General features: G+C 37.0%; 1 protein-coding gene across 4 annotated transcripts in view; it reads left to right on the plus strand.

The window, feature by feature from the left end:
• Window positions 1-1,443: 1,443 nt before the first annotated feature.
• CRADD (CARD and death domain containing adaptor protein) overlaps window positions 1,444-13,432 on the plus strand; it is a 243,312-nt gene continuing 231,323 nt past the window's right edge. For 2 of the 4 annotated variants that reach the window (XM_074271213.1, XM_074271210.1), the window contains exons 1-2: window positions 1,444-1,542; window positions 6,140-6,442. In XM_074271213.1, coding sequence (XP_074127314.1) covers window positions 6,145-6,442 — 298 coding nt within the window. In that variant the 5' untranslated portion in view covers window positions 1,444-1,542; window positions 6,140-6,144. The other 2 variants (XM_074271212.1, XM_074271211.1) reach the window with 2 other exon arrangements.

Raw genomic sequence — 13,432 nt, forward strand, 5'->3', positions numbered from 1 at the left:
CCCTCCCTTGGATTGAATGGAATGAAGGCTGAATAAAATGAAATTAATGAGATATAATGTATTGATTCCTACATGTCTTTCTCCCCTTATTTTTCTCCATTGCCTTTGTTCCTTTTTTTTTTTTTTTTTTTAGAAGTTCTTGATCTGGTGTCTGTGAACTTGTTTAATATACACATATATATTTACAAATATATATACCATATTTATATACCCATTATATCATATCGTACATACTATATATTTATAGTATATGATGTAATATATACTATCCATATCCATATTATATCATCACATAACATAAATATGCATGGTTTATGTATCTATATAGTTAAATAGTGTAGCTATATTTATATTATTGTATCATGTTATATATTTAATGCCTCCATATTATTGTATCACATTATGCATTTAATATCTCCATATTATTGTATCACATTATGCATTTAATATCTCCATATTATTGTATCACATTATGCATTTAATATCTCCATATTATTGTATCACATTATGCATTTAATATCTCCATATTATTGTATCACATTATGCATTTAATATCTCCATATTATTGTATCACATTATGCATTTAATATCTCCATATTATTGTATCACATTATGCATTTAATATCTCCATATTATTGTATCATGTTATCTACATTGTATCATGTATCCATATTTTTGCATCATGTTTTATATATATAATATCCATATTACATCATGTTTATATCATATTATATTATATGATATTTTATTATATTATATCATGCTCTCTATATCTATATCCATCTTTTTATATGCGTATGTATTAAACAAGTTCACAGACACCAGATTAAGAACCTCTAACTAAAGGAATAAAGGCAATGGGGAAATAAGGGGAGAAAGCATTAGTCATATCTCATTAAGTCCATTCTGTTCAGCCTTCATGCTGATATAGATAAATAATATGATATAACAATAGGAATATAGTTATAGTATATCTCTGATATTATAATATATAATAATATTATTTAAATTATTTATAATATTATATAATTATAATATATATAACAAATAATATTATAGTGATAATATGGATATCTATGTATATGTGTAGTGATATAACAATATCTAAATTTGGATAGATGATTATATTTCAATATGATTAGTTTCCTTTATTATCCTTTGTCTTTTATGTTATGCATTAAAAAGCACTATTCTGTATTCGGAACGCTGCCAAAGGCGGTGACACAGAGAAGGTTAATAACTCCCACTTTACAGCAAAGGCAGTGGAGCAGTGGCTAACTCTCTCGTTCTTTTCTTCATTTCGGGTGCCAGTTAACTTGGACAGTCTTCGCCCATAGCAAACATGGCGACGCATTCCTCGGCGACGCAAAAAGTTGCCAGTAGTTAAGATGGCGTCGAACCTAACTTCCTGTGCTGACCCTAACAAAGATGGCCGCCAGCACTTCCTGTTTAGGATTCTTGCCTCTAACAAAGATGGCGGATGCATGACAAGTTGCCCCAGAGCCGGGACTCAAAGGGTCGCTTTCTGAGGGCGTGGTGGCTGTAAGTAACAGGAAATAAGAAACTATGTTCCCATCTTTTATAGCAGTCTGCTTGTGACGTCAAGGACCTTCACAGCGGGGCGCGCCCTCCATGTTGGGGTCCTTTCCTTTGGTGTCATTTTAGCGGCTGGTGGACGGCATCTGGTATGGCTTCGGATGTGCTGTGCGACCTCAGGATGGTCACTTGACCTCTCTGGTCCCCAGCCTGAGCCCTGCCCCTCCCTCCACTTTCTGTGTGACCTCAGGGTGGTCACGTGACCCTTCTGGTCCCCCAGACCTCTCCCTGCACCCTCCTCACCTGCTCTGTGACCTTATCTAGGGTCACATGACCCCTCTGGTTTCTTAGACCTCGATTTGTCTCTGACCTACTGTGTGTCAGTGTGGTACTGTGGAAAGTTCTGGGTTGGAGTTCAAACTCCGTTTTGGTAGTTACTTGTGGGTCATTTTGAACATGCCAGTTCCCTCAGTTTCCCCATCAGTAAAGTCGGAATTTCGTAACTTGTAAGGTCTCTTTTTTACATCTCTTTATCTATACTGCCCAGAGGCAGCCGATTGGTAAATTAGAAAGTCACCTAAAAAATCAGGAAGATCTGAGTTCAAATCCAGTCTTAGACACTAGCTGTGTGACCCTGGATGAGTCCCTTCACTGCCTCCTGCCTCAGTTTCCTCAGCTGTAAAATGGGAGTAACAATAATAACAACTATAATAGTACCTACCTCCCAGGGTGGGAGTGAGGATCAAATGGGAGAATATTTGTAAAGCCCTAGGCATGTACTAGGTGTTTAATAAATATCTATTTCCTTTGCAGCCTTCAACTTCCTCAAGGTCGTGAGGTCAGACCAATTAATCCATTATCCCCTTTCTAGTTCCAAATCTGTCCTATGATGTTGCTTCTGGAGACATCGTCTTTCCAGCTGGTGAATGTAAGGGGAAAAAAAAAAACAACTTTAAGGCGGGATAAGTAACAGGAATATTCCTTTCTATCCACACTTCCCTCATCCTCTGAGTATTCAGATGTTTTTGGTACTCTCTTTAGTTAAGGGCATGCATAGGCAGATAGATTTAGTGCTTGAGGATGTGAATCTGATCTACTCATTTCACAGATGAGAACACTGAGGCCCCATACTGCACAGCTAGCAAGAAACAGGGGTAGGATTTAAATGCAGATCTACGTCTAAGGAATCTTTGCACTCTCCCACCCTACCTTAAAGGATGTGGTGGTTCATGTTGTCCATGACCAAGTCTCTAAGTAATGGTAAAAATAAAGAAAGAAAGAAATGGAACCCGAGAGTTCTCCTTCCTCAAGCCCTAGTGGTCTGGTCTCTCTTAAGAATTCTGCTTGTTACTTCATTCCTGTGTGACTTTGCACAGCTCACTTCCTCTGTCTGCTCTTGTTTCCTCTTCTGTAAAAATGAGTCTCCAAGAGTCCTTCCCCACCTCTAAATATCCTTGACCTTCTCAAACATTCTCAAAGCAGGTTGGGATGTAACTGACATCTCGGCCTTGGATTCCCTTCTTGTAATGTGCCCTCTGTTTCTTAGTCTTTGATTCCTATCAGTTAAACTGCTCCTGAAATTTCACCTTCTCCGCCACATTTTTGTTTCCTTTCTTTGGCACTGGCTGCCTTCCCCTTTTAACCTTGGCTTCCTTCAAGACAGCTTAAGAAGTGCCTTCTCCATCTAAGGTTCTCCAGCTTTTTGGTCTCAGGACCCCCTCCTCCCAGTTCTATTTATTTTGATAAAATCTATTGATATAGACTGATAAAATTTGAAATTTGTCATTAAAATAAGCCCAGATCATTATATCTCAACATAAATAATCTGTTTTTTGAAGAATAACTATAATGTTTGGTGTGAAATAATTTTGTATGAATAGTAGCATTGTTTTACATATTTTTGCAAATTCTAATAAGAAATAGATGATTTCTTATGTCTGCAGGTAGCTTCTATTGCCATCTATTGCTTTGCTTGAAATATTGGAGACAATCTGACCTCAGCCTGATTTGGAGTTGAAAAATGGAGATTTTTAATAAGCAAATAATGTCTTAGTGTTAATATGAAAATAAATTTGAGTGCTTGGTCCCCATAAAAGGGTCTCAGGGATCCCCAAGTGTTTTCAGGTCACACTTTGAGAGACCTGTGGTCTATATGGAGCCTTAATCATTGATTCCTCCTCCCTAAATATCATTATTGTTGTTCAGATTACTGACTCTCCTGACCCATTTGGGATTTTCTTGGAAAGATTATTATTTCCTTCTCCAGTTCATTTTACAAATGAGAAAACTGAGGCAAATTAGATTAAATGACATTCCTGGGGGTATACAACTAGTAGTATGTGAGGTCAAATTTGAACTCAGGAAGATGATAGAAATGGCTTCTAGATTCTACATTATACAACTGTGTTCATTACCAGATTATAATAAAAATGTTCATTTGTTGGATTTAAAAAAAAATGTGGGCCATAGAACCAGGAAGACAATGGCTTCAATAATTTTTTTTTTTTTAATACTCAAATGAAGCTAAACGGCATCATTGTGATAATCAAGCTTTATCTTGAAAAAAGCTAAAGAAACATAATTCCTTTCTTTAGAGAGGTGGAGGTCTGCGGAGATAGAATACTGCTTATATTGTCAGTCATAGTTCTCATTTGAAGTAGTTTTCCTTAACTTGTTTTTCTTGGGTGGCACTTAGCCTGAACATACAATGTGGAGAAATCACTTGAGAAGAGTCCAAAAGGACAGATGGAGCCACCTCTGTCAAAGACCATTTATGAGTCATTGGAGGGAATACTGCCACTGATTTAGGTAGAGGGAGGGGAGAATTGACACTGCACAAATGAAATCACAAGATTCTGGAAGTATTTAAATATGAGATCCAGCACCATGTATTGTTCAATTTGTCAGAATTCATTAATTCATTTTATTCATTCATTAAGAGCTCAGTAATAGACATTGAAGGAAGTAATGTGCTTTAGTAGATAGCTTTCTGAGTTTAGAGTTGGAAGGCCCGAGTTCAAATTCCTTTTTAGCTCTGTAACCATGGGCAAGTCATGTGATCTTTCTGAACCTTGGGGACTTCCTTACCAACTCCTAAAAAGGCTTCAATCTACATTAATGGAGGGCTTTTCCATATTGGGATTCCCTGGGCTACAAAGTCACAGATTCTTTGTGTATACATATATCTCAGTGACCTGTGTCTGGCACTGGCCTTCCATTAAGAAATAACAACCAGAGTCTGAAAGGGTGAAGGGGGAGTAATTTGGAACAAGAATAGCAAAGTAAACTGGAGCCATATTGGGGAGGAGGAGTATGAAATACTATTTCTGGGATGCTTTAAGGTTTGCAAAGCACTTTATAGACCATATCTCACTGGATCTTAAAAATAGTACATCTGGGTTTTTCCCATTTTTACAGATGAATAAACTGAGGGCAAGGGTCTCACTCATTGTTATGCAGGCAAGAAGGTGGGTTTTGAATCCAGCACTGTGTTCACTTTGCCACAGTGCCTCTTCTCATCCTTTCTCCTCTTCCATCTTGGCATTCTTGACTTCCTTTTTTCTTTATGATCTCTGAGCAATTTCTGTTTTAGAAAACCTCCCCATTTTAGAAACCCCATTTGGGGTTTTCTTGGCAGAGATACTGGAATGGTTTCCCATTTCTTTATTCAGTTTATTTTACAAAGGAGGAAGTTGAGGCAAACAGGATTAAGTGACCTGCCCAGAGTCACACAGCTTAATGTCTAAGGCCACATTTGAACTCAGGTCTTCCTGACTCCAGATCTGGTATTCTCTCCACTGGACAATCTACCTAACCAAGTTCTCTTCATATACCAATCCAAAATAGCACTTATCTTCTTTATGGGAATGCTTCCATCACTTCTTCTGAGCCTCAGGTCAATGGCTCTCCTACAGCAAGCTTTTCTTAATCTTCATCTTTTTTGTTTTGTCTCCCTACCCTATTGATTTATATAAAATTTTTATTTAATTATCTTGCATATATTTTTCTTTCAAATATCTCATTCCCAACTAGCAAAATGCATGGTTATTGAGACTAGAGACTATTTCCTTGACTGTCACATAGTAGGCAGCTAATAAGTGCTTTTTGATTTATATTATATCCAAACTTGTAGAATGTATAATTTTTGAAAGCAGTGTCCCTTCAGTTTTATTCTTTGTACTGAAGTATCTAAATGGCTCCTTTTTGGGCTTGAAGGCAGGAAGATGAACTTAAATCCTACCTTGGATACTTCCAAGCTATGTGACTTCACCGCTGCCTGCCTCAGTTTCCTCATCTGTAAAATGGGAACAATATTAGCATCCATCTCCGAGGGTCACTGTGAGGACCAAATTAGATAATAATTATAAAGCATTTTACAAACCCTAAATCATAATATAAATGTTAGCTATAATTATATATTTTATTTCCTTAGATGTACTTTTAATGGACAAGGAAATAGTTAGAATGAATTAGAATTCTTGTATGAGAGAAGTCACATCCTCCATATTACTTCTGTGTGTTTAATTTCATGTACCTGATTGTACGGAATGAGATCTTCTGGCTGTTAAGAGTTTGTAATGCTTTTTCTGTCTTTCCTTCTCAGACAAGATGGAGGCCAGAGATAAGCAGGTTCTTCGCTCCCTTCGGCTAGAACTGGGTGCAGAAGTCCTTGTGGATGGACTTGTACTTCAGTATCTCTACCAGGAAGGGATTTTGACAGAAAACCATGTTCAAGAAATCAGAGCCCAACCCACAGGCCTCAGGAAGACCATGATGCTGTTGGACATCCTCCCTACACGTGGCCCCAAAGCCTTTGATACCTTCCTCGATTCCTTGCAGGAATTTCCCTGGGTGAGAGAGAAACTGGAAAAATCCCGGGAGGAAGCCTTCCAAGAAACATCTTCAGGTAGGCTACAGACCACTTCTGCCGAAGGGTTGGGAATACTCTATCTTGGCACTTAATCTTGGAGAGCTAGAGATTGCTAGTGTTGATAAAGAAGGAATCGTGGATGTAGTATCATCTGGTTTGAGAGAAGTGGGAATTAGGAAATGCTGACAGTCTGGTTGGCAATGAAGCTAGAGAAAAGTTTTAGAATTTCGTTCTCTGAGAATTTGACAAGACAAGGGGAAGACCTATTTTCATGGAGAAGACAGGTGGTATTTTGATGACTAGGAGCATGTGGAGATTGAGGTTGGAAACCTGGGCTATGAGGTACCTTTCGGCATGTGCTTTCAAGACTCTTGGCTAGTAATGGCTTGTCACTGATCACATTTCTGAAGGAAAAAAGCTCCTTAAGTTTCCCATGTGTAACCCCCAGGTGTTCCTCATCCTGTAGACTCATGTCAAATCCCAAGTATTTTTTAAGATCAATATCTTTTGTTTACAAAAGCTATCAGTTTGAAACTTGCCTTAATTCTGCTCTACTAAAGCTCTGGAGTAGACTGGTTAGTTGTTGGCCCTGTTTGGGGGGAAAGGCTCATGCTACTTTTCAGACAAGTTTGAAAACCTTCAATGGCACAATGTCAGATCCTGAAATGTGTTCTTTCCTATAGTCTTCCCACATTAATACTTTCTCCCAAGAGGAAAAAACAGATAATTGAATTGCTTTATAAAGACACAATTTATTTTCTGCATATACATATATGTATAGATGTATGTCATATACATATTTTATTGATGCCTTTTCTCCCATCACAGTCATTTACAAATATCTTCTCTTCCATATTCCTTCACCTTTATCAAGCTATCTTCATTGAGACTTTCCTTGTAATAAAATATAGAAAAGTGATTTAGGGAAATTCCTGGTTGGTTTAATGAGTTCATGAGTTCACATGATAAATTTACTGAGATTTTTATTAGACTGGAGTACCTTCTACAGGGACATGGGCTTTTTGGGGAGGAAATTGTTTCTTCCTCTGTTCCCTAGTGATTGGAGTTGTTTTTGAATGTTTGGTAGATTGAAGCCCAGGGGACCTCCTGATTTCATTGGAACCTCTTTTTCTGTAGCCAATAAGAGATTAGAGGAAATGTGGGTTCTTCTCAAAATGATTTCTCCACATTGCATATTCAAGCTGAGTGCTACACAAGAAAAATTAGTTAAGCAAAAAATAGTTCACATGAGAACTATGACTGACATAGTATATACAATATTCTATCCCCATAGACTTCCATCTCTCCAGAAAAAGGAATTATGTTTCCTTAATTCTTCTCAGGATCAGACTTGAGTATCACAATGATGCTATTTTGCTTCATTTGAGTATTTTTGTTTATATTACTGACGTTATTGTTTTTCTGGTTCTCTGTCCTGTATGTGTTTTTTGTTTGTTTGTTTTTTTGTTTTTAATCTAGAAAATGAACATTTTTTATTAGTCTGGTAGTGATCACAGTTGTATAATGTGGAGTCTGGAAGCCATTTCTATCATTTTGCTATAAAGATAGAAGTAGGGAATAACTCCAGGAATTTAAAAACCACAATAAACCTTAAGATCATGTAGTCCAATACCTTAATTTGAGAAATGGGGAAAATGAGGTCCAGGTAGAGGTAAATTTGCTCATCTCAGGATTATTTAGATAATAATGGTAGAATTTAATCTCAGACCCAAGTCTCTTGACCCAGGATGATCTTAATCTTAACTTTTTTTTCTTTTTTCTTTCTTTTTTTAAAATAATGACTTTTTATTTTCAAAGTATGTTCAAAGATAGTTTTCAACATTGCAAAATCTTGTATTCCAATTTTTTTTCTCTTTCCCTTTTCCCCACTCTCTCCCTTAGACAGCAAGTAATCCAATATGTGTTAAATATGTACAATTTTTCTATTCCACATTTATCATACTACACAAGAAAAATCAGGTCCAAAAGGGAAAAAAAGAAAAAAGAAAACAAAAAGAAAGCAAACAACCACAAAATGCAAACACCATGTTGTGATCCACATACACTTCTCATAGCCTCTTTCTGGATGCAAAAGGCTCTCTCCATCACAAGTCTATAGGAACTGGCCTGTATCACCTCATTGTTGGAAAAAGCAAAGTCCATCAGAGCTGATCATCACATAATCTTCTTGTTGCTTTGTACAATGTGCTCTTAGTTCTACTCACTTCACTCAGCATCTGTTCGTTTGAGTCTCTCCAGACTTCTTTGAAACCATCTTGCTGATCATTTTTTACAGAGCAATAATATTCCATAGCATTCACATACCATAACTTATTCAGCCATTCTCCAAATGAAGAGCATCCACTCAATTTCTAGATTCTTGCCATTACAAAAAAGTCTGCCACAAACATTTTTTGCACATGTGGATCCCTTTTGCTCCTTTGGGAGCAAAGATCTCTTTGGGATAACAGACCCAATAGAGATATTGCTGAATCAGAGGGTATGCACAGTTTGATAGCTCTTTGGACATAATTCCAAATTGGTCTCCATAGTATCCCATTAATTTGTTTTCTTAAAAAAATTTAAAAAGTCATCATATTCCCATATAACTGGCCTCCTCTGCATTTTGTTTTATGTATGTTAAAAAATAACTCTGAGAAGAAAACTGGGGCCTTCATCAGATTGCCCAGGGGATCCAGGATACACAAAAAAGTTAAAGACTTCATTCCTTATTACGAGTCATCTTTCTATATGCTTTATGATTTACAATCATGCTTCTTTCATAACAATCCCATGAGATAAGCATGGAAAGCTTAATTTTCATTTTATTGATCTGTAAAAACTGAATCTCAGAGAAACAAAATGACTTGTCCAAAGTCATACAAAGTTACTCAACCTTGGGTCAATACATCACATTGTTTTTTTTTGGAGTTCGCATTGGGCCTGTAACTCAGCAGGAGTGTGGTGAGCAATTCAGGGCTCACCATGTCCTCTTGTCTTTGTTGAGACCTTCACTCTGATTAACAAGTCAAAACTCAGGGGGAAAAAAAGAGAATTAAAAAGAGTTTATTTATTAAAAGAGTCTAAGATAGGATCAGCTAGGTGGTGCAGTGGATAGAGCACCAGCCCTAAAGTTAGGAGGACCTGAGTTCAAACCTGGTCTCAGACACTTAACACTTCCTATCTGAGTGGCCTTGGGCAAGTCACTTAAACCCAATTACCTCAGGTGGGAAAAAAAAAAGTCTAAAATAACAACATGTAAATCCCTAAATATGAGTAAGCCATCTTTTATTGATAACTCTTAATGAGATAAAGACAATTTGAAAAGGTCCAGGTCAGCAAAAGGGAATGGGTTTTTTCCTAAATGAAGTATCCTAAAGAATGAGATTTTAGATGATGGGAAAGGGCTTCTTGATGCTGTTATATATTAGATAGCTACAAGCTGGATGATACATCTGCCAATACAGATTAATAAGTATCCAGAAAATGAGCTAAACTGGAGATAATGGGAATCCCTAATGAAATTTTAATATTCTCCTGCTAGACCTACTTTTTGTGGAATCACACACATACATACATACACTCACACACACATACATGCACACATACACAGATACACACATGTCATAACTAATCATAGAGAAAAGTTGGGCCATGTTCTAACCAAGACCCATGTCCCCCATGATATTTAGTTTTCTGAATAGGGATTCCCTTTGGGGAAAAGAACTCATCTCTTTAGACATCTTTTTTGAAAGCATAGATTATTCTTTCTTTTGAATTTCCAACTCAACAAAAGAACTGCTGGCTATTTTTGTAATATAGGTAGGTAGGTTGTATTTGGAAGCAGCTTGTATGAAAGTGGGGCCATCTTGGTGGCCCCATTTTGTCCAAAGGACAGAGGGAAAAAAAGAAGCCTTTTTTGTTAACCAGTGAAGTCAAGCCAACTGGATAAGAAAGGACAAAAAAAATACTCAAGAACATGGAGAAAAGAGAGAGAAGTTAGAGATTATGGCAGCTGCATTCCCATGTCCTCTTAGAGGTTTCACAAAACGATGTTTTTGCCAAGTGCTGTTGATTTTTCAGGGTGGTCAGTAGAGATAGTGGGCAGCACCAAGGGAATCCTGGCTGTTGATTAGCCTGGCCTGCCTTTATAGCATTGCCACCAAAAACAACATTCTAGAAAGGCAGTCCAGTGTGTACATATGTTGTCCTTGATATGTTTCCCCGGCGAGAAATTGGTTTTCATCCAGCTAGGTTTTGGACAATTTACAGCTCCTTATAACTGTTAGTTTTTTATTTTATCTACTTATTTTTTGATAGAGAAGAATGAAGAGATGGCTGTTTGAGAGATGACAGACTTCATGTTGAGACCTGAAAGTGGAGGATGAGTTTGTTTTTTTTTTTTTAATGAAAAATTGAGATATTAGAAATCAAATCCTCTTAAGTCTAAGGGTGGGTTTTTCCATTTTCAGAAGCCTGCTTTTCTTTGTGATAGTTGGAACTCAAATAATTTTTCCTCTTTTGGAAAATATATACCTGTGAATGTATGTGTGTATATATATATATATATATATATATATATATATATATATATATATATATATACACACACACACAGGCATATGAAATATATATTTAGATTATATATCCAATATATAAATAAATATATATCAATTCGATATATGCTATATTGAAAAATATTTATCTTTTGTCTCTATATATCCTATATGTATATGTATTCTCCTCTCTTCTTGCAAACATATTTAGTCAAACAAAATAAATTCTCACATTATTCATATCTTTAAATACAGACACATATACATATGTACATATACTCTCAGTCTGCACTCAGATCCATCTTCTTTTTTCTGAAGGTAGGTTTTATCATGCTATTGTTGTCAAATCCATTTAGGGTTTTCTTGGCAGAGATACTGGAGCGATCTATTTTCTTTTCCACCCCTTTTTACAAATGAGGAAATGACTTGCCCAGTGTCACACCACTTAGTAAGTGTCTATGGCTGCATTTGAACTCAGACCTTCCTAACTCAGATCTGGTAGTCTACCCTGGCACACCATCTAGCTATACCTTTCATCATGAGACCTTGATTAGTTGGAAATATTTTTGCAAATGGAGCAAAGAGTAATATGTTTAGATGCCTTCTAGTTGATGTTCTTGTAAAAACCCAGAGGCCCATTTATTAAGACCTTGATGCCTCCTACTTAAAACAAACAAAACAAAACAAAAAACTTGTAATTATGAGATTTTTAAAGTAGTTTGTTAATACTTTATTTTTAAAAGAGTGGTCTCTGAAGGTCTAGACAATGAAGATGTAGTACTTTTTACATGTATTTTTTCAGACTCATACTTGTTTTCTCCATAGAAATAAAATGGGATTTGGATTGAGAAGAACCTCAGGCAGGTCACCTAACTCTCTGAATCTGTAAAAATTGGATTCTATGATCTCTGAGAGTCCTTCTCATTCTAAATCTATGGTCCTGTGATTCTGAGTTCGTTTGATTATACAGATTTGGTGATCTCTTTTAGGAAGGGCTGCTGGCCAGAAATAGGTGTTTCCCCTTTGGTCTAGCAGAATCTCTGCTCCTCGAATGAAACCAGTGTATATTATTCAGAAGAGAAAGATGGGTTTTTTAAATTTATTATTTCTCTAACATTGAGTTTCAGGGTTTTTTTTTCCATTTTAAGTTCTGAGCTAGTTCAGAAATCTTACTTGATGTGAGCATCTATTTGATTTTTTTTAATTTTCCATTTTGGGGTCTGATATATTTCATGTGGCATATGGGCTACATCTAGATTCTGGGTCTAAAAATAACTGAAGACTGTATTTTGAATGACGCCAGGAGATGATCTCTTGATGCCAGAATTGACTGGATCCTATTCTTAGTAGCAAGTCTTAATATTTGCCAAACTTTTGTCTTTTATTATCTCTAAATGTATTAGATAAACTCAAGATAGATTCAGTGTGTGTATGTGTGTGTTTTGTGTGTGTTCATATGTGTGCATATCCTTCCTCCTTCCCTCCCTCCCTCCCTCCCTCCTTCTCTTCTTCCCTCCTTTCCTTCCTTCTTTCTTTCCTTCCCTTCCTTCCTTCCCTTCCTTCCTTCCCTTCCTTCCTTCCTTCCTTCTTTCCTTCCTTCCTTCCTTCCTTCCTTCCTTCCTTCCTTCCTTCCTTCCTTCCTTCCTTCCTTCCTTCCTTCCTTCCTTCCTTCCTTCCTTCCTTCCTTCCTTCCTTCCTTCCTTCCTTCCTTCCTTCCTTCCTCCTTCCCTCTCTCCCTCCCTCCCTTCCTCCTTCTCTCCTTCCCTCCTTTCCTTCCTTCTTTCTTTCCTTCCCTCCCTTCCTTCCTTCCCTTTCTTCCTTCCTTCCCTTTCTTCCTTCCTTCCTTCCTTCCTTCCTTCCTTCCTTCCTTCCTTCCTTCCTTCCTTCCTTCCTTCCTTCCTTCCTTCCTTCCTTCCTTCCTTCCTTCCTTCCTTCCTTCCTTCCTTCCTTCCTTCCTTCCTTCCTTCCTTCCTTCCTTCCTTCCTTCCTTCCTTCCTTCCTTCCTTCCTTCCTTCCTTTCTCCCCATTTATATCATTATAGTAACTGTGTATATTGTTTCTCTAATTCTTCATCATTTAATTCTTTATCAATTCATACCTGTCTTTACAGGCTACTCCCAGTGATTCATATTTACTATTTTTGTTGGTGTGGAAATGTCCTGTCACATTGATGCTTTGCAGTTTATGAGAAGAATCTTGTTTTCTGCTTCTTTGCTTCAATAGAAACTTGCAGCCATGAAAACATTGGGGTCCACATAACTTTCTAGTACATTGCCTAGTAGTTTAGTATCTAGGTACTTGCACTTTTTAATCATGTTCCCAAATTGTGCTCCAGAGCACCAGATATTTCTTTTGACAGATAAGAGTTTTGAGGCTTAGCAAAAGCCAGAATTTGAAAATCTTCTACATTTTGCATTTATGTTTCTCTCCAGCCTGTACTCTTCAAATACTTAATATCTATGTGCTCCTA

Source organism: Sminthopsis crassicaudata, chromosome 5, assembly GCF_048593235.1.
Source record: "Sminthopsis crassicaudata isolate SCR6 chromosome 5, ASM4859323v1, whole genome shotgun sequence".
Classification (NCBI taxonomy): Eukaryota; Metazoa; Chordata; class Mammalia; order Dasyuromorphia; family Dasyuridae; genus Sminthopsis; species Sminthopsis crassicaudata.